The sequence below is a fragment of the Channa argus genome, chromosome 3 (assembly GCF_033026475.1).
Source record: "Channa argus isolate prfri chromosome 3, Channa argus male v1.0, whole genome shotgun sequence".
NCBI lineage: Eukaryota > Metazoa > Chordata > Actinopteri > Anabantiformes > Channidae > Channa > Channa argus.
In genome coordinates this window covers 1,799,954-1,825,360 of record NC_090199.1, presented here as the reverse complement: position 1 = coordinate 1,825,360, position 25,407 = coordinate 1,799,954, and the positions used below count along the sequence as shown (strand labels likewise).

At 42.3% G+C, this 25,407-nt stretch overlaps 1 protein-coding gene across 10 annotated transcripts in view; it reads right to left on the bottom strand.

Annotated features, from left to right (window-relative positions):
* LOC137124442 (NACHT, LRR and PYD domains-containing protein 12-like) overlaps positions 1 to 21,694 on the bottom strand; it is a 59,789-nt gene extending 38,095 nt beyond the window's left edge. For 6 of the 10 annotated variants that reach the window (XM_067499444.1, XM_067499450.1, XM_067499448.1 and 3 more), the window contains exons 1-9: positions 21,590 to 21,670; positions 21,041 to 21,277; positions 20,781 to 20,900; positions 19,604 to 19,839; positions 17,557 to 19,411; positions 16,707 to 16,880; positions 16,099 to 16,275; positions 15,099 to 15,275; positions 10,311 to 10,484 (exon numbers count right to left, since the gene is read on the bottom strand). In XM_067499444.1, the coding sequence (XP_067355545.1) occupies positions 10,311 to 10,484; positions 15,099 to 15,275; positions 16,099 to 16,275; positions 16,707 to 16,880; positions 17,557 to 19,411; positions 19,604 to 19,839; positions 20,781 to 20,900; positions 21,041 to 21,174 (3,047 nt within the window). In that variant the 5' untranslated portion in view covers positions 21,175 to 21,277; positions 21,590 to 21,670. Of the gene's footprint in view, positions 1 to 10,310; positions 10,485 to 15,098; positions 15,276 to 16,098; positions 16,276 to 16,706; positions 16,881 to 17,556; positions 19,412 to 19,603; positions 19,840 to 20,780; positions 20,901 to 21,040; positions 21,278 to 21,589 lie in introns of all 10 variants that reach the window. The other 4 variants (XM_067499445.1, XM_067499446.1, XM_067499447.1 and 1 more) reach the window with 4 other exon arrangements.
* Between the last annotated feature and the right edge of the window lie 3,713 nt (positions 21,695 to 25,407).

The following is a 25,407-nucleotide window of genomic DNA, read 5'->3' as shown; positions in this document are numbered from 1 at the left end:
CTATAGCGCCACCGCGTGGTCAGTTATATAACTCGTTTTTTAACTACTAAAAAAAATGTGTTTTTTTTTCACTTCTATATTTTTTTCACTTCTATATTGTACAATACCTTTAGTACTACCACGTTCGCGGTACTGCGGCTTTTTCGATCTTTTTTTTTTTAAGCTAATGCAATGACTGAATGAATCCTCCCTTACATTTCTCCATTTCTCTCGAACAGTCTGTTTTCGAACTCCTTTACCTGGTCATGATGGAGTCTTGTGGGAAAACCAAATCTCAGTGCAAAATCTCCAAATATCTTCTCATCAGCTGTTTTGGCAGCTTTATTTCGGCTTGAGCGAACCGTGTGAAGTGGTCCATTCATATCCTCCCTTACATTTCTCCAGATGTAAGAAATCAATGGAATGGATATGTAGTAACGATATTTGAGAGAGGGGCTCTACTTGGTTCGGTGTGGTGCTTGTTTTTCAGACAGCTGCACACCTGTGTGATGTGATGCTCAACATCTTTCTGCATATGAGGCCAATAGAAGCGGTTCCTGATGAGGGTCAACACCCTCTCTACTCCAAGGTGACCCATCTCCTCATGGAGTTCTTTGTACACAAGCTGGTGGTATTTATTGGCAGGAGTAGGGTGTTCGACTGGCAGTTTTCCGATATAGCAGCCCATCACTGTCCATGTGTAATCTTGGTTTTTGCTTCACCAGTGCAGCTATTTTCTTGTTATTGTGGAGTTGTTTTCTACTCTTTGGCCACTGTTCTGACAGGATGTATTTGAGCACCTCACCAATCACGGGTCCTCTCTTTGGGCTTCCCTTAAGGTCGTTTTAGGGATTTCTGCTACTGATGTTGTCATGTCATTATTTTCAGTTACTGCTGCTGAGATGGTCTCAGGGCACAGCCAGTGGTCACTTGCTTGGATCTGAACACCCATTGCTTGCGTCTCACTGATCATAACCTCAGGCAGTATTACTTGTGTACATGTGTCCATGTACTGCTCCATATCAAATGACATACGTGAGAGCCCATCAGCGTTGTTGTTTGCTCTGCCAGGGTGGTACTTGATGGAGAACTGGAAGTCAGCTAGTTCTGCTACCCACCTATAGGTGGTTGTGTTCAGCTTGGCAGTAGTGAGCACATATGTGAGAGGGTTATTGTTGGTGTAAACTATGAAGGGTGGTGCATAGTACAGATAGTCCCTGAACCTCTCACATATGGCCCACTTCAGAGCCAGGAACTCCAATTTTCCCGAGTGAAGGGAAAGTAGTAGTAGTTTTTCTCTGGGGTTGTTAGAGTCGGGGAACCGTATGCAACCACAGCCAACTTTCCCTGCTGCCTCTGATAAAGCACTGCTCCAAGCCCCTCCTGCATCACAGGCATCACAACGTAGGGTGAATGGCTGCTCAAAGTCAGGATATCCTAACACAGGCGGCTGAGAAAGAAGGTCAATGAGCTGGCACAATACCTGCTGATGTTCCTTTAACCATGTAACTGGATGACATGATGGCAACTGGCCTCCACTGTTTCGCTTGTTTTTGTCCTGTTTTACTCGTTTGTGCTTTCCTTTCACCATTTTGTCTGAAGAGAGGATGTCATACAGAGGCTCGGCTATGCGAGAGAAGTTTGGGATATAGCTTCAATAATATGAAACGATTCCCAACAACTTTCTTAACTCTCGTACAGTGGTGACTTTCCTTTGCTTCAATGCCTGGACAGGGGCCATGTCTGCAGGATCCATAGTGTAGCCATCCTTTGTGACCAGCCTCCCTAGAAATCTCACCTCATTTTTGAAGATCTCGCATTTTTTTGGTGTTAGCTTGACCCCATGGTTCTTATAACTGTGTAATACACTTCTCAGGTCACTGAGATGGTCATCAAATGTCTTAGAACGGACCAGATTATCATCCAAATATGGTAGGCAGATCTCATCTCACAGTCCCCCTAGACACTCTTCCATCGACCTCTGGAACTCTGCGGGTGTGGGTGACAATCCAAAAGGGATCATCACCCATTCGTACAAGCCCCAGGGTGTGATGAATGCAGTGAAAGGCGGCTTGACTCTTCCAGGAAGCCTTGGTGGTAATCCTTCCCTTGGTCGAGGACAGAAAACCAAGAGCTTCCCTTCAGACTGTTGAGCAGATCTTTTATTCGGGGTATTGGGTGGCGAACTGGAATGGATTTCCTATTTAGCTCCCTATAGTCACAGCACAGACGTAAGCTTCCGTCCCTTTTCCTCACACATACAATGGGACTGGAGTAAGAAGATTTTGATTTCTTGATCCAGCCTCGTTTCAACAGATGCTCCAGATATTCTTTTACCTCCTTATGAAGTGGCTTGGGGACGGATACATATGTCCTCTTCACCGGTGTGAGGTCACTTCGGCGTATCTTGAGCTGCAGTGATGGAATGGTCCCCACGTCATATTCATCCCGAGAAAGAGCTCCACACTCCTCCCTCAAGAGCTGTTTGACTTGCTGTTGTTGTGCTAAAGAGAGATGACTGAGGGGGACTGGGGGGTCCCAACTATTTTTGTCACCATTCACTGTCATGTCTCCTCGCACTGTCTCCTTAGCCTCCATTTCCTGTTTTTCTTGAGGCTTTTGGTTCACCGTTCGTGTTTCATTCTTTCCCACCGGTTCTGCAGGTGCAGGGTAGATGGATTTAACTACCTGAATGTGCCCCAGTATGGTTCTTGGAGGGAGTTAGATATCGTGAGCAGTGTTATTCGTCACTGGGATAGTAAAGCGGGACCAGGTGCCTCTCTGTAACCGCACCACACTCTCTTCAATGTGCAGCCCCTCCGGGAGCTGTGGGTGTGAGTGGGGTTCAAAAAGGACATCTTGTTGCTCTGGGAGGGGGCCTACACTTACACTGCATTTAAGTCCTTTTGTCTGACCTGGGGGAATAGTCATAATCTCTTTACCTCCTTTGACCATGCCTTCTCCCAGCCTGTCGTCTCTACTCCTCATTAATTTCAGAAAGACTTTGGTCCTTTTGCAGTCAAAAGAGAAAAGAGAATGCTGCCTCAGTAACCACAGGGGGTGGGTCTACGCCCTTCTCTAACAGATGTTCAATTACATTGTATCCAATGATTGGTTCTTCAGCCACAACATATTCATTAGCTACCAGCATTGGGACTAAGAGCTCTAGTTGTGTGGTGTGATCTGATGGCAGTAAATTTAACTTCCACCCACCCGGAGAAGGAGATTGGTGTCTGGTTCACTGCTCTTCCATCTAGTGTTTCTGACCCAAGGATCTCTGCAATACTCTTCACTGTGGTATTTGGGATGTGCCATTGTCTCCATCTCTCATTTATCAGGCAGACCTGTGACCCAGTGTCCCACAGTGCTCTTGTCTCAACCCTGTTCAACAGGCAGGTGATCATCAATTTCTTCCCAATCAGGCTGAGCAACCGTGCTCTGCGTCTTGGAGACAGAAGACTGACACTGATCATGTCATTTCTCTGTGATCCAATGTCTTGTGCTCTAACATCCCGTTTGTTCTCTAAACCTTGGATACTGTCATCAATCAGCTTGTAAACATCTCCAGATGGCTTACTTTTCTTGTCTGCTGATGGTGTTGGTGTTGCAGTGCTAGCTGACATTTCTACCTGTCCTGGTTTTCTTTCCGTGCTCCTCCTCGTCCTACACCCACGGGATAAGTGACCGCTTTGCCCACATTTGAAGCAATTGTCACACTGTTCTCCTTTTTTGTTGTCCTGACATTTTCTGCAGCTACGTTCGCTGCTTACTCGTTGCTGTACTGGAGGCTTACGACACCCATGGATAACTTTTTTTATTTCTTCCATCTCTTCTTTCAGTTGTTTGATTGTATCCAGCAGTTCAGCTTCCATTTGAGTGGTTGCTGGTGGTGTTTTTTGCATTTTAATTTTGGTGGGCATGGAGGAGAACTGTTCTTCACCACCAACTGCTCTTCATTTGTTTTTGCAATCAACATGTCATCAGTGACGGCTGGGTCATCCAGATAGTTTTTGAGCTGATATTTCACACTGTCACTAATTAGCCCCGTCTGCACCGCTCTCAGAAACTGAATCTGAACCAGCTCAATGCGCAGCTGGGAAAGAGTGAGGTCTGTTTTAATCTCCAGCATATCAGGTTCAACCCGGGGCTTACAGCTCGGACCACTGCCTCAATAATTTCCGCCTCACTATGGTTTTTCTTTAGTCCCATGTCAATCTGGTGGATGAGATTAGAATAAGACAGCTTGTCCCTCTGCCCTCTTTCTCCAATCTGTCCATTAATTTTGAACTCCCTCCGAAGAGTTACTTCAGGTGACTGTGTAACTGTGGACAAGGCTGGTTGGTGAGGGGAAGCATGACTTTGTTGCTGATTAGTTATTCTGTTAGTTAGCTTCAACATTTCCTCCTCAAGTTTCTTGGTAGAGGTCTGAAAACTCAGTTGTAGTTCTGCATATTGTTCTTGTAAGCTGGCCAACATAGCAGCATCTTTGCTTGCCGTAGCCGCTGTCCCCTGTGCTTGATCACCTCTTTCCTTCACCTCTTTAGCATTTGTTAATAAGTGGACCAAAAACTCATGAACCACTTCCTCTTCTTCAACAGCTATTTCTGCTGCTTCGGTTATCAACCTGATCAGCGTGTGCTGTTTGGACTGTTCGTCAGTGGAGATTTTTGCTTGCAAACACACCTCTTGTAGCTGTTCAAACCTAAGAGATACCAGGGTCTCACTCAACTGGTCTTGCCGTTGCTCCAGCGCCATTTCGTTTGTGTTGCCTCTGCAACCTCACACCGTCTTCTCAGTAGCACAGCTGATCCCCGTACGGGCCACCAAATGTTGTAGCACACTAGACAAAACAAGCAGACAGGATCTTGTGGTTCCTCTCTCTTTACTGCAAAATTACAGACAAACAGTTCACTGTTGTTAACATCGTTCTGTCTCGTGTCTCGTCTCAGCGCTATATGACAGTTAGTGATGGGCGCATTGATACCAAGAAATCCATATTTCGATCTTGACGGCCAATTTTTAAATATTGATTCTCAAGTTAAAATATCGATATTTTCTGTTTATTTATTCATATTTTCTCTGCAGTCATATCCGAATGTTTTCTGCTCCTTCTACATCAATTTGTATATTATTTGTGATGCACCGCATAGGAACTACTTTTCCTTCCGCCGATCCGCCCTATGATCCACAATCTTCAACTAAACTTCTTCGACACGTGCTCAGCCGGCTGGCGGCTCCAAACACAGGCAGCATTTCGGACCGAAATATATCATTTTTATTCACGGACTATTTCGCTACGAACGGTCTGTTTCCAGAGAATTATAGAAATAGGCAAAGTGTGTCTAATCTATAATTGGTTTTAAACAAAGGGAAGGAAATACCGATGGGTATATAAGACATACATGTAGATGAGGGCGAGTCATGGATATCAAGTGACATAAACTGTTCACCTGATAAAGAAAGTGTCATGCTGTTGTCATGGAGATAAGTCAGAACGTATTAACATGCAACAGCATGTTTTATTTAAAATAATGAAAATGTTAAAAATGCCAATAGAACATTGAACATTGATTTTGCTGTCGTTTTAATGTTTTTAATTATTCCCTGTAAGGGCTCACGTGATTGTGTTTCATCGTGATCAGATGACAGAATTAACATAACACTCTGGATATCGGATCGGATCGATATCGCGATACTAGCCAAGGTATTACTTGGTATCGGATCGAATCTGAAATCACTGGTATCGCCCATCACTATGACAGTGTGTAAACTCTGGACAGAAACATTTGCTAAAGGCCGTCTCCCTCTTGTGGCGAACATCAGTAACAACACATCAAAGTTCACTGTGTTTGTCTGTGTGCAGAAGACTGAAGTGCAGATGTCTCAAAATAAGGTAAACTAGCAAATCAAATGTGCCAAAAGAAAAGTGTAGAATATGAACTAAGATACAATGGGGTTAAATAACAATATGTGTGTTGGGGTTCTAACCTGTTTTAATTCCCTGCCCTCACATGAGGGTCTTAGGAATGGACCAAGAAAAGAGCAGAACGCAGAGGACTCGGAGGGCAAGCAGTTCATTTTTGAGGGGAATAGAGGAACTGGGGGAGGAGACTAGCAACCGGAGAGGACGGCGGAGGTGGTCGGGAAGCAGTAGGGAAGGAGACAGAGGTGAGTGACAAAAAAATAACTCTGGGAGAAAATAACAGGATGAGAGACCTGACAGTGAACGGATATGCGTAGCTGCGGCGAGGACCAGGTAAGGTAGGAGAGGACAGCTGGCAGAAACCAGGAGTGCAAAACTGGAAGACTCGAACAAAGTACAAAACTAAAAGACAAAGTGACAACTGGGGACGTTACTACAGAAATGACACACGGGAGCTGAAAATCACTCGGACCCTGATATGAAAAAATAGAAACAAAAACCTTCTTCTCGATAACAATTTCATCCAGTAGCAACCAAAGGTTCAAACGCGTTCATAAAAAACAGGATCAGAAAAACAAAACGTCCCCTGGGACGCAGTCATCATACAGGCCAGACACAAAGTATCACCAAAAACCAGGCTTTCCAAAAGTTAACACAGAAATCATGGAACAAACAAAAACTGAGACAAAACTTTTTAGCGAAGACTTTCCAGAACCAGATGCAGACTTGACACCGGGAATGTAGGAAAGACGATCTGGCAGAGAGTGACAGGTGAGCGGAGAATATAAGGGGAAGCAACAGGTGAACGGAATGAGACTAATTGGGAAACAGGGTGAGGAGAAAAGAGTACCGATCACCAAGGCAACACGAATCAGACTCACGGCCGTGACAGACCCCCCCCCCAACGGACGTCTCACGACGGCCCACCAGGCTGCTCAGGATGGTCGCGATGAAACCGAGAGACTAAACCAGGATCCAGAATAGACCGAGCGGCTCCCAGAAGCGCTCCTCGCGACCATACCCCTCCCAGTCTACCAGATATTGAACAGCCCGGCCTCTCTGGTCCTCTCGACTTCAGCAGGCCGTTGACGGAGAAAGTTGGAGACAACAGGTTTAATGCGGGAGACATGAAAAGTGAGATGGATTCTGAGCGACGTGGGGAGACTCAGTCTAACTGCCACAGGGTTCATGACTTTGGCTATGGGGAAAGGACCGATGAAGCAGGGAGCCAGCTTCCGGCTCTCGACACGAAGGGGAATGTCCGCCGCGGTGAGCCACACTCACTGGCCCACCTGACGGAGTGGAGCACGGTTTCGGCGTCTGTCGGCAGGTCTCTTATAAGTCTCGGAAGTCCGGATCAGAGTGGCACAAGCCCTCCTCCAGGCCAGCCGACAGCACCGTACGGAAGCCTGTGTGGAGGGAACCAAAGAAGTTAATTCATGAATTCCAATAGTGGTGGAAGATAACCATAAACTACCTGGAAGGGAGTCAACCATGAGGACGCTGATGGTAAAGTATTATGAGCGTACTCTACCCAGGTCAAGTTCTGGGACCAGGAGGACGGCTCCCGGGAACAGAGAACCCGGAGTCCGGTCTCCAGGTTCTGATTCAGTCTCTCGGTCTGGCCGTTAGATCGGGGGTGAAAGCCTGAGGAGAGACTGATAATAACTCCAAGCAACCTAAAAAACTCTCTCCAGAATTTAGAAATGAACTGGGGGCCATGGTCGGAGACGATGTCACGGGGGAGCCCATGTTTTCTGAAACGTGTCTTACGAGGACTTCAGCGGTTTCTTTGGCCGTAGGTAGACCAAGAAGGGGAAAGAAATGGACCATTTTTGAGAACCGGTCTACGACCGTGAGAATAACAGTGTTGCCCTGGGATGGGGGAAACCCGGTAACAAACCCTAACTCTAACCCATTCTGGAGGAATTAGCTGATGAACCTTTGATAACTTTATTGGCAGAAAATCTCAAAATCATATTTTAGTGAAAAATTACATGACCTAATGATGTCGCTTTTTGATATAATGATGCATATGTTTCCAGCTAAAACTGAAATTATTTTGGTAAATCATTTTGATTATGTCATCAATAATATCTAAGGAGCAGCTCAGGTAGATGAATCTTGACTGAAACCACTTAAAACAATGTCAATGTCATTGCACAAAAAAGTCAACTGACTACCACAAACGAAGCTTCATTGCGTCACAGTCGTCGAGTTTTTCTCACCATATTTGAAAATTCGAAACAAAACGAAAATTTAAAGAATCTATCTTTATTTTTTTCACTGTGTAAATTCAATCTCATTCTGGATAAATATGCAGTTTTTCGTCAGAAGGAAACTGAAATGTATATATTTAATCTAATAAAAACAGCAATTCTCCCCAATTCCACAGTGTGGAGCTGCAACACAGGAAGAAACAGACTTTCCACTAGTTCAGTCACTGAAGCAGCCTGTGTCCTGCTGAAATGACACCAAATGTTGTTGTGTTGTCATCAAAGAGTCACTTTGGCTTCAGCAGATCTGAAGGAATCAAAAAAGACAAAGTCAAATCCAGGTGGAGGAGTCTCAGTGTAGAAGGACAGAGCAGCAGCAAAGCAGATTCAGATCCACTGCTGATCCTCTGTCAGATCCAGAGAAACACACAGGGATGATGGTGGACTTGACATTGTCTCTGACAGTGGAGCCGCTCTCAGAGCAGTTCTCTGCTTTACATACATGTACAGTCCTGGTCCTTTAGAAATCACCACTTCCACCTGTAGAGAGAATGAGAGAGAAGAGAGGAGATCAGTGAGTGTTTGCAGAGACTCACTTCATCAGCATCAGTAGAAAGAGCAGCAGGGACTTCAGTCCTGTTCAGAGCACAAGTGGAGCAGCTGTGTAGTGTAGCCAGCTTCCTTTCAGCTCATGTTAATGTATTGGAGTGAACACACTGAGCTGGAAGCTCACAGACCTGCAGAGACTTTTAGCATCAAGTCTGTTTCCTCTGCACATTTCACTCCAGTCCACAGTGGAAATAAAGTGCTGAGAGTCCTGAAGGCTTCATTACTGCACAAACACTTTAGTGATGGATTGAAACACACAGTCACTGTGTGTTGATGAACAAGTTCTCTGCTTTTGAAATATCAGCTGACAAATCAACATGGAGGCTGTCACTGAAAACATGTGCAACAAGTTAGTTAAAGACAGAAGGACAGAGACACATGTGAGGACTGGACTTTAGCTGAGGTTCTGGTCTGTACAAAGGAACTTGGAGCTTTACAGGAAAAACTGGATCTTTGCTTTGATACTAACTGGGTTTAGTATAATACTGCTGAAAGCAGCATGGACTCACTCCAACCCTCTACTGACCTCAGAGTCTCCAGTCTACAGTGTGGACTCTCCACAAGATCAGACAGAAGCTTCACTGATGAATCCTGCAGTTCATTCAAACTCAGGTCCAGGTCTCTCAGATGAGAGGGGTTGGACTTCAGAGCTGAGACCAGAGAATCACAGCTGATCTCTGACAAACTGCATTTCCTCAATCTGCATAAAGAATCAAAGATGTGGATCAAATCATTAGTAACAATCAGATTTGTCCTAATCAATGGTGTTAGAGGGACTTTGTCCTTGTGTTATTGTGGATCATCAGAATGTCAGACTTCTACAGACATGATCCAAATGTCAGCACAACATTCATACACCTATTCATGTCAGCACTGATTCAGAACATGCTGCTGACCTCACTCACCTCTGGAATTAGTATAAAATCAGACGTGTTGGATTCAGAGACTGAATCTTGTTTCTTTAATTCATCTTCCGTTTCTCTAAATCTGAACAATTCTGTTGAATCTGATGTCAAATGTCAAATATTTGTCTCAAATTCCAAACTGACCATTATTGGTGAAATAACTAATGTCAGTGAGCTCTGCTTCCTCCTGGATCAGATGTTGGATGTTCTCTTCTCTGATCCTAAATGGAACCTAGTACCTTTCTGTACAAACATGTCTGCAGTGTCACATTTCTGCTCCTGGTTACTGGTTGTGTCTCTACACAAAGTGACATCATTGTCTGACAGGAAGCATCATGCACAGGTTCAAGTGTCACCTGCTGATGGAGACAAATCAGACGCCACTAAAGATACTTCAAACATCTGGAAACATCATTTCCTCTCTGTCTCTGTGCTGCTGTTGCTGAGATTTACACTGTGTTTCATATGAAAGACTTTACTGCTGAAAATGGATTCAACTTCTCAGACTTCTTTTCATTTGCTTTAGACACTTTATAGTGTCACACATGAAAATAAAAAAAACAAACAAATTGTACTTTAATTCATTCAGTTTTCTTACAATCACGAGTCTCTTTTCCTTGTAAAGAATTGAACTAATGAGATGAAAAACTGTTAGTGTTGTTGAGAAACACCTCTGACCTCAGAGTCTCCAGTCTACAGTGTGGACTCTCCAGAAAACCACACAGCAGCTTCACTCCTGAATCCTGCAGCTTGTTGTAGCTCAGGTCCAGTTGTCTCAGATGGGAGGGGTTGGACTTCAGAGCTGAGACCAGAGAATCACAGCTGATCTCTGACAAACTGCAGCTCCTCAATCTGAATAAAGAATCAAAGATGTGGATCAAATCATTAGTAACAATCAGATTTGTCCTAATCAATGGTGTTAGAGGGACTTTGTCCTTGTGTTATTGTGGATCATCAGAATGTCAGACTTCTACAGACATCATCCAAATGCCAGCACAACATTCATACACCTATTCATGTCAGCACTGATTCAGAACATGCTGCTCACCTCACTCACCTCTGGAATTATCAGACAAACATCAAATCATATATGACAGACTAAAAACTTCCTACAATACTTTGACTCATCAGTGAAATGGATCAAACTTTAAAGAACCAGAACTGATCCAGTAAAGACGTCTTGCTTGGTCCTGGTCTCTGTCTTGCAGATCAGCAAAACTAAAACTCTTTTCATCCCAAATTACATCATCTTCTTCTTTTCCTTTCACTTTGGCCAATCATGTTCCTCCATCTAACCCTGTCCTCTGCGTCCTCTTCTCTCATGAAGTCCTGCACCTTCTTCACCTCTGCTCCCTGTAACCTCACTGTTCCACCTGGGTCCCTCTCATTCACACACATGTATTCTGTCTTACTGCGGCTAAGCTTCATTCCTCTGTTTTCCAGAGCAGACCTCCACCTCTCTAGATTTTCCTCCACCTGCTCCCTGCTCTCACTACAAATCACAATGTCATCTGCAAACATCATAGTCCATGGAGATTCCTGTCTAACCTCATCTGTCAGTCTGTCCATCACCAGAGCAAACAAGAAGGGGCTCAGAGCCGATCCTTGATGCAGACCCACCTCCACCTTGAACTCCTCTGTCACACCTACAGCACCTCACCACGATCTTACAGCTCTCATACATGTCCTGCAGCACTCTAACATACTTCTCTGCCACTCCAGACGTCCTCATACAATACCACAGCTCCTCTCTCGGCACCCTGTCATACGCTTTCTCTAAATCTACGAAGACACAATGCAACTCCCTCTGACCTTCTCTGTACTTCTCCTTCCATCTTCCCATCACACTCCTGGCACCTGTCAATACATTTCCATCCTTATCTTTAATCACACTAACCTGCTGCACATCCTTCACATCTCTATCTCTTTGTCTGGCCAACCTGTACAAATCCACCTCTCCCTCTTTAGTGTCCAACTTAACATACAAGTCCTCATATGCTCTTTGTTTGGCCTTTGCCACCTCTACCTTCACCTTACGCTGTATCTCCCTGTGCTCCTGTCTACTCTCTTCAGTCCTCTCAGTGTCCCACTTCTTCTTAACTAATCTCTTTCTCTGTATACACTCCTGAACTTCCTCGTTCCACCACCAAGTTTCCTTATCCACTTGACCAAGTACCCTCCTACCTTTCTCCCTGATCACATTAGCTGTAGTGGTCCATTCATCTGGAAGTCCTTCCTGACCACCCAGAGTCTGTCTTAGTTGCTCCCTGAAAACTACACAACATTCTTCCTTTTTCAACTTCCACCACTTCGTCCTCTGCTCTGCCTTTGTCCTCTTCACCACCAGAGTCATTTTACACACCACCATCCTGTGTTGTCTGGCTACACTCTCCCCTACCAACACTTTACAGTCACTGATCTCTTTCAGATTACAACATCTACACAAGATGTCGTCCACCTGAGTGCTTCTACCTCCACTCTTATATGTCACCCTATGTTCAGAAACGTAAAGTTAGAGACTCCAGCGGCCGTAGTCAAATGTCTTCCTGGAGCCAGAGCGGGAGACGTTGAATCATATTTGAAACTCCTGGCTAAAGATAAACGTAAATACAGTAATATTATTATTCACATGGGAGTTAATGACGCCCGATCACACAATCGGAGGTCACTAAAATGAAAGTTGAATCGGTGTGTAACTTTGCAAAAACAATGTCGGACTCCGTAATTTTCTCTGGTCCCCTGCCAAATCTGACCAGTGACGACATGTTCACCCGCATGTCGTCATTCAACCGCTGGCTGTCTAGGTGGTGTCCAGCAAACGATGTGGGCTACATAGACAATTGGAAACGTTTTTGGGGAAAACCTAGGCTGATTAGGAGAGATGGCATCCATCCTACTTTAGATGGTGCAGCTTTCTTATCCAGAAATATGGCTGGTTTTATTAAACAACCAAAAGTATGACAATCCAGAGTTGAGCCTAGGATGCAGAGATCCAGTCCTACACGCCTCTCTGCAGTGTCCTTACAACCGTCACCCCCCCACAACTCCCACATACCTATAGAGACTGTGTCTGTTCCCCGACCTAAATTACATAAAGTAAATATGACAACAAGAGGAGTTAATCATAATAACCTAATAAAAGTTAAGACTACTCCTCTTACAGAACAAAACCCCAAAACTATTAAATGTGGATTATTAAATATCAGATCTCTCTCTTCTAAATCTCTGTTAGTAAATGACTTGATAAATGATCATCAATTCGATTTATTTTGTCTCAATGAAACTTGGTTGCAGCAGGAAGAATATGTCAGTTTAAATGAGTCATATTAATGATCATGTTCCTAGAAGCACAGACTGAGGTGGAGGAGTAGCAGCAATGTTCCATTGTAGCTTATCAATAATTCCTAGACCTTAGTACAGATAAAGTCATTATAGTGGGTGACTTTAACACTCATGTAGATGCTGACAGTAACTGCCTGAGCACTGCATTTCATTCATTATTAAATTCAATTGGTTTTTCCCAAAATGTAAATAAACCCACTCACTGTTTTAGTCACACGTTAGACCTTGTCCTTACGTATGGAATTGAAACTGATAATTTAACAATATTTCCTCACAACTCTCGTCTGTCTGACCATTTTTTAACAACATTTGAATTTACAATAACGGACTATATAGCAGAAATAAATTGCACTACAGCAAATGTTTATTTGAAAATGCTGTGAACAAATTTAAAGAAATTATTTCTTCATCATTTTCACCACCATGTGTCAATACAATGGTGAGTAGCCATCTTTATTTTACTCGTGTACAAGTCGATTATCTAGTTGCTGATTCTGCAGCCTCACTGCATATGATACTACATACTGTTGCCCCTCTAAAAAACAGAGCAGTGAATCAGAGGAGATGACCTCCATTGTACAATTCACAAAAGGTGTCACAAAAGTTAGAAAGGAAGTGGTTTTCCACTAATTTAGAAGAATCCCGCTTAGCTCGGAAAAACACTTTAATAATGTATAAAAAAGCTCTCCGTGATGCCAGAACAGCATCCCATAGATCTTGCTTAGCTAACTTTAACTATAGCTTATTCAAAACTAACAACCTGTCTTTTAGATTCTGTCCTGACATATGTTTTATCTTTAATAGACACATTCATATTAGATTTGATCAATCCATTTTTAAAAACTGGATATGTACCAAAGGCCTATAAAGTTGCTGTAATCAAACATCTATTAATCTCCCCTTTATTTCTAAAAACCTTAAAAAAGTAGTTGCAAAACAATTATGCGACCACCTACAGGAATTATTTTTTTTGAAGACGTTTAGTTGGAATTTAGAGTCCATCATAGTACAGAAACAGCTCTGGTAAAAGGCTCTGTGTTAGGACCAATACCTTTTACTTTATATATGTCTCCTTTAGGCAACATTATTAGAAAACACTCCATAAATTTCCACTGCTATGCTGATGATACCCAGCTATATTTATCTATGGAACCAGATGAAAATAATCAGTTAATAAAGCTTCAAGCCTACAAGACATAAAGGCCTGGATGTCCCACAATTTTTTACTTTTAAACTCAGACAAAACTGAAGTCATATTATTTGGACCCAAAAATCTCAGAGACATGATGTCCAACCATATTGTTACTCTAGATGGCATAAGTCTGGCCTCCAGTACTACTGCAAGGAACCTTGGAGTTATTTTTGATCAGGATCTGTCCTTTAAGTCACATATAAAACAAATCTCTAGAACAGCCTTTTTCCACCTACGGAACATTGCCAAAATTAGGAGCATACTGTCTCAAAGTGATGCTGAAAAACTGGTCAATGCATTTGTTACTTCTAGGTTGGACTACTGTAATTCCCTACTTTCAGGATGCCCCAGTAACTAAAGAGCCTGCAATTAATCCAAAATGCTGCAGCAAGAGTGCTGACTGGAACTAGCAAGAGAGATCATATTTCACCTTCACTAGCTTCTCTCCATTGGCTTCCCATTAAATCTAGAATAGAATTTAAAACCCTGCTTCTTACATATAAAGCTCTGAATGGTCAGGCTCCATCATATATAGAAGACCTCATAGCATCATATCATCCCAGTAGACTACTTCGCTCAGGCCTAGTTGTGGTTCCCAGAATTTCCAAAGGTAAATTCTTGGTTTTTGTTGGACTGTTGATAAAGTTTTGGTTCAATATGTGAAGATGATAGTTTAAAAATGTGTCTATTGTCCTTGTTTGGTTTCAGTGTTTTCTGTTCATTCAGTGCAGCTACAGGCTGAATGTTAAGTCTGATTGTTTAAACCTGTTTCCTTTGTGAAGGTCGACTAAATGAACCAAACTGACTTCTATCACAATCTGAAATGTCAGCACAGAGACCTGGCTGGTCCCCTAAAGAAAAACCACATCACACAGTCACAAGTTGTTCATGAAACACAGAAAATCTCCAACAGTAACAATCAGTGAACTGACCTCAGAGTCTCCAGTCTACAGTGTGGACTCTCCAGAAAACCACACAGCAGCTTCACTCCTGAATCCTGCAGGTTACTGTTTTCACGCAGGTCCAGTTCTCTCAGATGGGAGGGGTTGGACTTCAGAGCTGAGACCAGAGAATCACAGCTGATCTTTGACAAACTGCAGTACATCAATCTGAATGAAGAATCAAAGATGTGGATCAAATCATTAGTAACAATCAGATTTGTCCTAATCAATGGTGTTAGAGGGACTTTGTCCTTGTGTTATTGTGGATCATCAGAATGTCAGACTTCTACAGACATCATCCAAATGTCAGCACAACATTCATACACCTATTCATGTCAGCACTGATTCAGAACATGCTGCTCACCTCACTCACCTCTGGAATTATCAGACAAACATCAAATCACATCTGACAGACTCAAAACTTCCTACAATACTTTGACTCATCAGTGAAATGGATCAAACTTTAAAGAACCAGAACTGATCCAGTATAAAGGTCTTGCTTGGTTCTGGTCTCTGTCCTGCAGATCAGCAAAACTAAAACTCTTCATCCCAAATTACAGATGATTTCATGAAAACTTTGCTAAATGTTGAGCAGAAATGTCAAATCGAGACAATCGACTCGAAAAGAAAAACCCTGAATGGACTTTTGGACTTGGAGCCATTCTTGGTTTTTGCTGGACTGTTGATAAAGACTTTAGGATCAGTTTTGGTTCAATATGTGAAGATGATAGTTTAAAAATGTGTCTGTTGTCTTTGTTTGGTTTCAGTGTTTTCTGTTCATTCAGTGCAGCTACAGGCTGAATGTTAAGTCTGATTGTTTAAACCTGTTTCCTTTGTGAAGGTCGACTAAATAAACCAAACTGACTTCTATCACAATCTGAAATGTCAGGACAGAGACCTGGCTGGTCCCCTAAAGAAAAACCACATCACACAGTCACAAGTTCTTCATGAAACACAGAAAATCTCCAACAGTATCAGTCAGTGAACTGACCTCAGAGTCTCCAGTCTACAGTGTGGACTCTCCAGAAAACCACACAGAAGCTTCACTCCTGAATCTTGCAGGTTGTTGTTTTGACTCAGGTCCAGTTCTCTCAGATGGGAGGGGTTGGACTTCAGAGCTGAGACCAGAGAATCACAGCTGATCTTTGACAAACTGCAGTCAAACAATCTGAATAAAGAATCAAAGATGTGGATCAAATCATTAGTAACAATCAGATTTGTCCTAATCAATGGTGGCAAAAGTTTAGAAACAAAGTTCCTGTTTGACACCATCAATGTTTCATCATCTGATCAGAGCTGAGATCAGGATTTTCTCTCAGGATTGTTCAACAATATATTTGTGTCTTTCTTCTTTTTCATGTGGACATTCCATGTTGTCTTTGTGAAGACAGAAGCAACAATCTGATCATGAAATGTTAGTGTCTAAACTCTGCTAAACACAAACTTCAACCTCTTGTCTGCTCTTAATGATCAAACCTTCAAACTAAGGTTTTTCTGTGTCTGTCTTCAAACACTGGACAGAGACAGAGAGGAGGAACTTTGTCCTCACACATTTGAAATGTCACTATAGTGGATCTCACAGCACAGCTGCTGTCTGACCTCAGAGTCTCCAGTCTACATTGTGGACTCTCCAGTCCAGCAGACAACAGCTTCACTTCTGAATCCTGCAGGTTGTTTCTACTCAGATCCAGTTCTCTCAGATGGGAGGGGTTGGAGTTTAGAGCTGAGGCCACAACTTCACAGTGAGTCTCTGAGAGTCCACAGCCAGAAAGTCTGTGATGAGAAACAATATCAAATTTGAAATGTTTATTGTTAAAACTTGAACCATATCTAACCTGTGAGATTTTAGTCTGGTATTATTGTCTGGGGGTGGGAGGTGACTAATCTTAGACTTGTTTAAATTGAGTGGACACATGTGCATTGTTGGGAACTAAACTATTCAAAGTCAAACATTTAACTGAATGAGGATTATGAGGTGGATGTTGGATTCATTCTACATGAGGGAGGATGTCGTCCTGTAGTCTGTAAACCTGTAGTCTCCGTTTTTCTATTCTATATGTGTGTGTAAGTGTTTGTCTTTAACACTGAGGCTTCAGCTTCATCAGGTTGTGGTGGAATTTTATGGATCACAGGTCATTGATTGTGTCAGATGTCCTTTAGGACATGTATCAGTACATGAGGACATGAGATTTCCAGTTTTGTCTCCTGACAGAGACTCAGGGTTCACAGTGAGGTGAATTGTTGTCTCTGCTCACTCTGAGACTTCTGTGTGTGTTTGGGAAAACTAGTCACTGTCTCCACTGTCCTTAGTTGACGACATGTGAGACTAGAATATCTCACTGGTACTGAATTGTCTTTAGCAGGATTTGACATGTCACTGTGTTTTGACATCAGACTCTCTGGACAGAAAAATAAAGAATTCAATAAGACATCTTGACATTAAACTTACTGAGCCTTTCTGCAGTTCCTCACAGCTGGGATCAGTCTCCGTCGTCCCTCCTCTGATGTGTTGTACTTCTTCAGGTCCAACTCATCCAGAACCTCGTCTGACATCTGCAGCATGTAGGCCAGAGCTGAGCAGTGGATCTCAGAGAGTTTCTTTGATCTGTTCTCTGACTTCAGGAACTCTTGGATCTCCTGATGTACTGAGTGGTCCTTCATCTCCATCAGACAGTGGAAGATGTTGATGCTTCTGTCCGGAGACATTTTATAAATGTTCATCTCCTTCAGGTTGTTGATGATGGTCTGGATGTTTTCTAGAGTGTTCTCCTTTTTACCCAGCAGTCCTCTTAAGAGTCTCTGGTTGGACTCCATAGAGAGGCCATGAAGGAAGCGAACAAACAGGTCCAGGTGACCATTTTGACTTTGGAGAGATTTCTCCATGACTCCACTAAGGAAGTCATTCAGGGGAGGAACATAGGTATCACTGTTTCTAAAAAACATAGAAATCTTCTCTAAAACAAAGTCTGGTTTTGAAGCGCTTTGTTTGAAGCTTTTTAGGTAACTCTCCAGTACCTTTTTCTCCCTGTTGGTGTAACAGTGGAAGAAGTAAACTGCAGCCAGAAACTCCTGGATGCTCAGATGAACAAAGCAGTAGACTGTTTTCTGGAAGATCACACTCTCTCTTTTGAAGATCTCTGTACAAACTCCTGAGTACACCAAGGCCTCTGTGACATCAAGACCACACTGCTCCAGGTCTTCTTGGTAGAACATGATGTTTCCTTTCTCCAGATGTTCAAACGCCAGCCTCCCCAGCTTCAGAAGAACTTCCCTGTCAGCCTCCGTCAGCTCCTGTGAACTGGTCTCATGTCCCTCATCATATTTGTTCTTCTTCCTCTTGGTCTGAACCAGCAGGAAGTGTGAGTACATGTCAGTCAGGGTCTTGGGCAGCTCTCCTCTCTGCTGTGTAGTTAACATGTGCTCCAGAACTGTGGCAGTGATCCAGCAGAAGACTGGGATGTGACACATGATGTGGAGGCTCCTGGATGTCTTGATGTGGGAGATGATTCTGCTGGACAGCTCTTCATCACTGAACCTCCTCCTGAAGTACTCCTCCTTCTGGGCGTCAGTGAAGCCTCGTACTTCTGTTACCCTGTCAACACACGTAGGAGGGATCTGATTGACTGTTGCAGGTCTGGAAGTTATCCAGACCAGAGCCGAGGGAAGCAGATTCCCGTTGATGAGGTTTGTCAGCAGCACGTCAACTGATGACTTCTGTGTGACATCAGACACAACCTCACTGTTGTTGAAATCCAGTGAACATCTGCTTTCATCCAGGCCGTCAAAGATGAACAAAAGTTTACAGACAGCCAGCTGCTCTGCTGTGACCTTCTGTAATGTTGGATGGAAAACATGGAGCAGCGTGAGAAGACTGTGCTGCTCATCTTTGATCAAGTTCAGCTCCCTGAACGAAAGCACAACCAGCACACTGACATCTTGGTTTTCCAAGCCCTCTGCCCAGTCCAGACTGAACTTCTGCACCGAGAAGGTTTTTCCAACACCAGCGACGCCGTTGGTCAGAACCACTCTGATGCGTCTCTGTTGGTCAGGTAAGGCTTTAAAGATGTCGTGGACCTTGACTGGACTGTCATGGAGGGTCTTCATCTTGGAAGCTGTCTCAAGCTGCCTCACCTCATGTTGGGTATTAACCTCTTCACTCTGTCCCTCTGTGATGTAGAGCTCAGTGTAGATCCTGTTAAGGAGGGTTCCACTTCCTGTTTCATCACTTCCTTCAGTCACACATTCACATCTCCTCCTCAGACTGATCTTATGTTCATCTAAAACCTCCTGCAGACCAACATCTGCTGACAGAAGAAGAACAAACAATGAGAGACCAAACAAAAAGACCCACTGGTTCTTTTTATGTCTCACACAAAAACAATTCAGTGCTGTAGAACATGTGATAATGATGAAAATACACAGAACAACTGTGAGAGTAAAAAAGTGAGTCTTGTTTTCAGAAATGAGGACATCAGCAGACAGATGTTCAGTCTTACTTTGGACAAAGCTGCTCTGACTGACTGTCTGCAGTCCAGCTCTGGTTCTGGATCTTTTTCCACACTGGGGACAGGAGGAGTCTCCTGATGAACCAGACTGGTCCCAGTATGAGCTGACGCACTCTCTGCAGAACCAGTGTCCACAGCTGGTGGAGACTGGATCCTTCAGGACGTCCTGACACAAAGCACAGTAGGACAGCTGCTCCTCTATAGAAGCATGAGTCCTCTTCTTCTCTCTGTGAAAACATTTGTTTAGAAGTAAAATAATTTGCTGGTTGTGGATGAAAAAGCTCCAGCTGTGTCCAACACTGTGTAGAAGCTCAGATGGTCACAGAAACAGTAAAAGTGCAGCTAATTTTCTGTTTGAGTTCAGCATCAGTCTGGAATCCAAAGGATTTTTCTCCTGCTTCAGAAACACTAATGAACTGCTTTTCCTGTCTGACTGTATTAAACCTTTAGTGATCTGACTGTAGTTTGTTATTAATACAAACTCAACACTTCCTGCAGCTCCTTCACAGTAAAAGCCTTCAATTAAAGAGAGCTGATTGTGTCCTTTACTGTTTTACAGTCACTGTGAGCAGCTCAGCTTGGGTTAATTAGGTCTGAACTGAGCTTAGAAGTGGTCTACAAACTGTGGTAGACCAGTCTCAGACACACAGCAGGTAAAAGTTCAGATGGTTCCTGTTCTGTTTTCTGTCTCTGTGTACTGTCAACTATCAAATGAAGCAATAAATGTAAAACAAATATTCTAAAAAAAGATTTAATTGATTACATTTCTGACAATTTTTTGTCCACGGAGAACTTTTCCATGAGAACTGTCCACAGATGTCTGTTCTTGACCTTTAGGAACAATATATGGTGGAGAGGATCTAAATTTAAAGGTTCACTTACTAATGAGTCACAGCTTTCAGACTGTAAACAGTGACTTCAACATCAGGACAAAGACAAATGAAGATTTTGTTGAAGTGTAAATTGTGACATGGAGGTTCTCAGGTGTTTTACTACAGAAACACCATCAGTAGTTTGTGGATATAAAACCCAGACTAAGATCCATCTTAGTCTGAACCAGTATCTGCACTAATGGTTCTGTATCCTGAATATAAATCTTTGAAGAGAACATTTTGTCCTCAATGAATCATCTTCATCAGGTCAGTTTACAGTAGAAACTGTCTCTTACTTTGTGTCTGAGGGTCCAGGTTCAGGAGTGATGTTTAGTGGAGGATCTTTTGACCGGTCACTCTTCATAGACAGACAGCTGGACACTGGAGACTCTGCTCTCTGTCTGTGGTTCTGAGCTCTGCAAACACCAACAAGTTTTTCTTCAGATCACATCAATCACTGATAAATTCTCTGATCAAAGTCATTTCTGTTGCTCTAAACACAAACTGCTGCTGCTGCAGATCATCAGGAGGTTTCACAGTTTGGAGCAGTTCTTACTTTGTGTCTGAGGGTCCAGGTTCAGGACTGAAGTCTGGAGGACGATCATCTTTGGACCGGTCCCTCTTCAAAGACACACATCTGGATCCTGCAGACTCTGCTCTGTTCTCCTCTTCCTCCACACAAACACTCATCTTCTAAACCTCAGTCAGACTGAGAGACAAACCAGTGAGACTGAGCTGAGAAAAGGAATCAGGACAAACACGTCTGTTCACTTCAGTCCCACCCTGAGACAGACTGAGACACCAGGAAGTAACACACACAAACACACATTAGCTCAGTGGAATAAAACCAGGCAGAGTTAGTTCAGCTTTAATCTTATTATTCACACAATCACGATTTGCTTTTCACACAGGAATCAAACTGTTGGCTTCATAAAACTGAGACAACAGAAAGTAACACACACAGTTTGATTCTCCTCCTTTTCTCTCAGTGTCTTTGTTTGGACACAAGTAGACAGTGTGTGATGTGTCCTCTACAGTCCACAGGGACAAAAGTGACTCAGAGACTTTGACAGTAAAATGAGAATAATGTTGGATTAACACTCACCCTGCCTCAGTCTTCACTTCTCCTCCTCCTGCTCTGTCCACTCTAACTGGAGTCTGAACTAACTCAACACTTTCAGTTCCAGTGGCTCCTCCCCCTCTATTAACATGAAGTCAGGTGACTTTACCTGTTTTAGTTGTGTCTATGTGACAGGTGTGAACCCAGCTTGTCTGGCTAATGACGTCTTGGGGACACAGCAGACAGATTCTCTGACAGCTGGATCTCCTGGGTCTCCAGGTTCTACAGACTGTCTGATATAAGCTTGGTAACATGGATCCACAGATATGAACCAGAACTGATTATATGAGGCCAGTTTCAGTTGGTCAGTTGTTGTTGCTCTGCAGTGTCATTGGGTCAACACTTATTAATCCACAACAACTGTAATTAACACTGTGCATGGAGACAGAAAGGACAGACAGACTCAGGATGGATCCACTCAAACAAACAGAAATAAACAAATGTGGAAATGAAAGTTTGAAAAGAAAACATGTGGGAAAAGAGTCAGAAACTGATTCAGGACCAGCCCAGGATCCAGGGTAGAGAGACACATGAGGGCTACATGTTCTGGTTGGACACTGATTCTACCTGTCTCTGTGTTTATTCTACTGAAAGATACTAAATGTGGTAATACTGTCTCTACTTCAGCTCTATGTTGAAATATGATATGTTAAATATTTAATATTAATAACCAGGTGACCGTTATATTAATCCATACGTTACATTCTGTTTGATTTTGGTGTTTCCTGTGTCTCAGGATGATCAGCTGAGCGATAAGATGTCTGACAAACAGCTTCATCAGCTGATTGACAAACACCTGTGTTGCTTGGTCTGAGTCTATTTAGACCCGTCCTCTGTTTAAAGTCCTTTAAACCACCTAAAAGACCTCACAGGGCCCCTGCTAGACAAAGTCACACTGGTGCTCCCCAGAAACATGTCCTCTCCCCTCTGCTCTTCTTCCTCTACACAAGCGACTGCACCTCCAGTTAAGCCAGTGGTGGATGAGGTCCTCAAAACTGTACTTCAGTTACGAGTACAAATACACAAACAGTAATAATTAATGTTAGGAGTAATTTCCACTTAAGTCAAAGTAAGAAAGTACATGATTTATAGTTTACTTAAAGGTTTTAAAGTAAAAGTACTAGTAATATTTTATTCTCTGTCCTTTTCTGTGGACCAGTGCTGCTTCATGTTTGGGGGGACATTAACTAATTAATGACATAAATGATGGGTTAAAGCTGATTAACTATATGATCTGATGCTTTTTTCAGTTTCTTTTGTAAATGACTCGTGTCGAGTGAGAAGAAGAGGTAGGTTCAAGTTCAGGAAGCCAGAGAGTAAAATTACTGCATACCAGCTCCCTTTGAGTAAGTCTTTTAATTAAGACCATGGAAGGAGACACTGACACTGTGCCTGTCTCTATAGTCATTAGTTTTCTTTTAAACAATGTGTAAAATGACGTGATTGTAACATGTAACACAACTTCGATTAGAAATGTAGTGGAGTAAAATTCAAAGTAGCCATAATTAAATCTACTTTGGTAAATGACAGATACATGAAAAATGTACTTGAACAAAGTACAGACAACTGTGATGAACCTGTGGACAGTCAGAGCTGCAGGACAAACCACTGGTCACTCAAAGTGTCCCCCACCCCAACCCCTAAATAAAAGCACCAGGGAAAGGACATGTGGACTGAGAGTGTCTCTAAAGCTAAACTGAACGAGACAAATGAACAAGATAAACAGATGAACAAGACAAATTTAGCTCTAATCTCAAATAAATGTGTAAAAAGACTAATACTAATACATAACTGAAATGCTCATTTTTCATTACCACACATCTAAGTTAGTTTAATTTTGTGTCAGGACAACTTTTTTTTTTGCTTATAATAAGTTTAACTTTTTGTCATATCAAATTCATCATGTTCATAACAATATAATATTCTAAAATAACTTTATGAACTGTGAAATCTTATTTCCTGTTGCTTGGTTTTGACATTTCTTCAGTTAGAACATTTAAAAGCAGCTCCAAAGTGTATTTTCCACGTTTTGAACAGAACATCCACTGGATTTCTCTCTGTTCAGACACAGTCGCAGCAGCTAATGCTAGCTAGCAGCTAGCTAGAGGCTGACTACGGCTAACTGTAGCTAGCTAGCAGCTAAATGATTCATATCGTCCACAATCACCACACAGACACTGAGACCAACACTGAGTGTCCTCTGTCTTTGGCGGAGACACTGATCTGTGTCCTCAATTTCACATATGAATGTTACACAGTGGATCGAGCTCAGAATAAAATCTGTCCCTGTGTCTCTGTGGACATTAGAACAACTGTGGGGTTGTCCATCAGCTTCCTACTTTGATCAGTGTAAATGGAAAATGTGTGTGAAGCTAAAGTCATGTCAGACTGATCTGTGAAGAATCATTTCTCAGGCTGTAGAGTCATTAGTCCCATTGTTGGATCCGTCCTGTTCTAGTTGGCATCAGACTGGAGAATATGGGAATATTTCTGAGGAAGGACTTCAGCAGTGTCCTTGACTTTTTCATTGGACACTGCATCATGAAGCTGCTCCTGTTCTTCTTCACCTCTGATTCTGTGGGATTGACAGCAGATACTGTAGGTCTAGAATGGATCTGGATGGAATGGGACTCTTGTCCAAATACTGCAAACATTTTACACTCACAAGTCAATATGTCGGCCTGTAGTACTTGTTTTTTCCTTCTTTAGCGTTTCCTGTTTTCTTCCTTTTTACCTGCCACTGTCACTGGGCTGTTGGAATATTCACATTTTCCCTCTTTGGGATCAAGTTTTCTTATCTTAGAAATCAGTTGTTGAGCTGCATATGATCCTCACTTCTTTTAACAACATTTAAGTTCCTCTTTAAAAGTGTTGAATAACACATTTAGTTTGAACACATTATTCATATTTATCTGTGGATCCACTCTGGACCTGTTCATGGGTCACACAGATCTGTTCTATACAGTTTAGAGGATCAGACACAAATAAAACAGTGTGTTACAGATAAAGACACATTCAGATGAAATACGAAGAAAAACAGAGAGATTTCAAAAGAACAAGTTGACATAAATACAATCAAACTTCAACTCCTTCTGCATTGTGACATCAAGCTCCAAGAGAGTTTTCTAATGGAATGTCGATGAAGATTTCCTATAGCTATATTATAGTTACTTATGTTTTTAGATAAATGTTACATGCATAAATCTAAATAGAGCAGCTCCAAGGCCTGATTTCATCAATTTATTTTGGAACTCAGACACCATAGCAAAGATGTCAACAACATAAAAGCTATAAAGATGAAGTAATTTAATTTAATTTTAAATTGATCAATGGTCTGGATGTTAAAGGCTCCCCTGCCCTCTACAAAGTTTACATTTTATTTTTGTCATACCTTTGTATTAATACCATTATATCGGTAGAGGGTTATGATTTATCACATGATATAGACATTTACAGATAGTGCAGAAAGTTAAATACATAAGATAACGCGTTGATTTGTACATTTAGGATGTTTTCTGTGAATGGAAAAATCTTATTTAAAGGTTTTTCTATCTCCTCTACTGCCAACCTGTGGTGTCAGTGTAGAAAAACAGTTTACAAAGACTTAGAGTGGCTTATAATAATAGAATGACTTAATTAAAGTAAAACATTTTTATTATTTCAGTCTGTATTTTATCGTTAATAATAAGTGATTTTTTGTGCGTGTGGTGTATCGACTATTTGATTTGAGTCTGAAATGAAGTCAACTCGTTTTATTTTGAAATAAACACCGGAAATTGAAACCCCGCTCCGGATATAGCTGA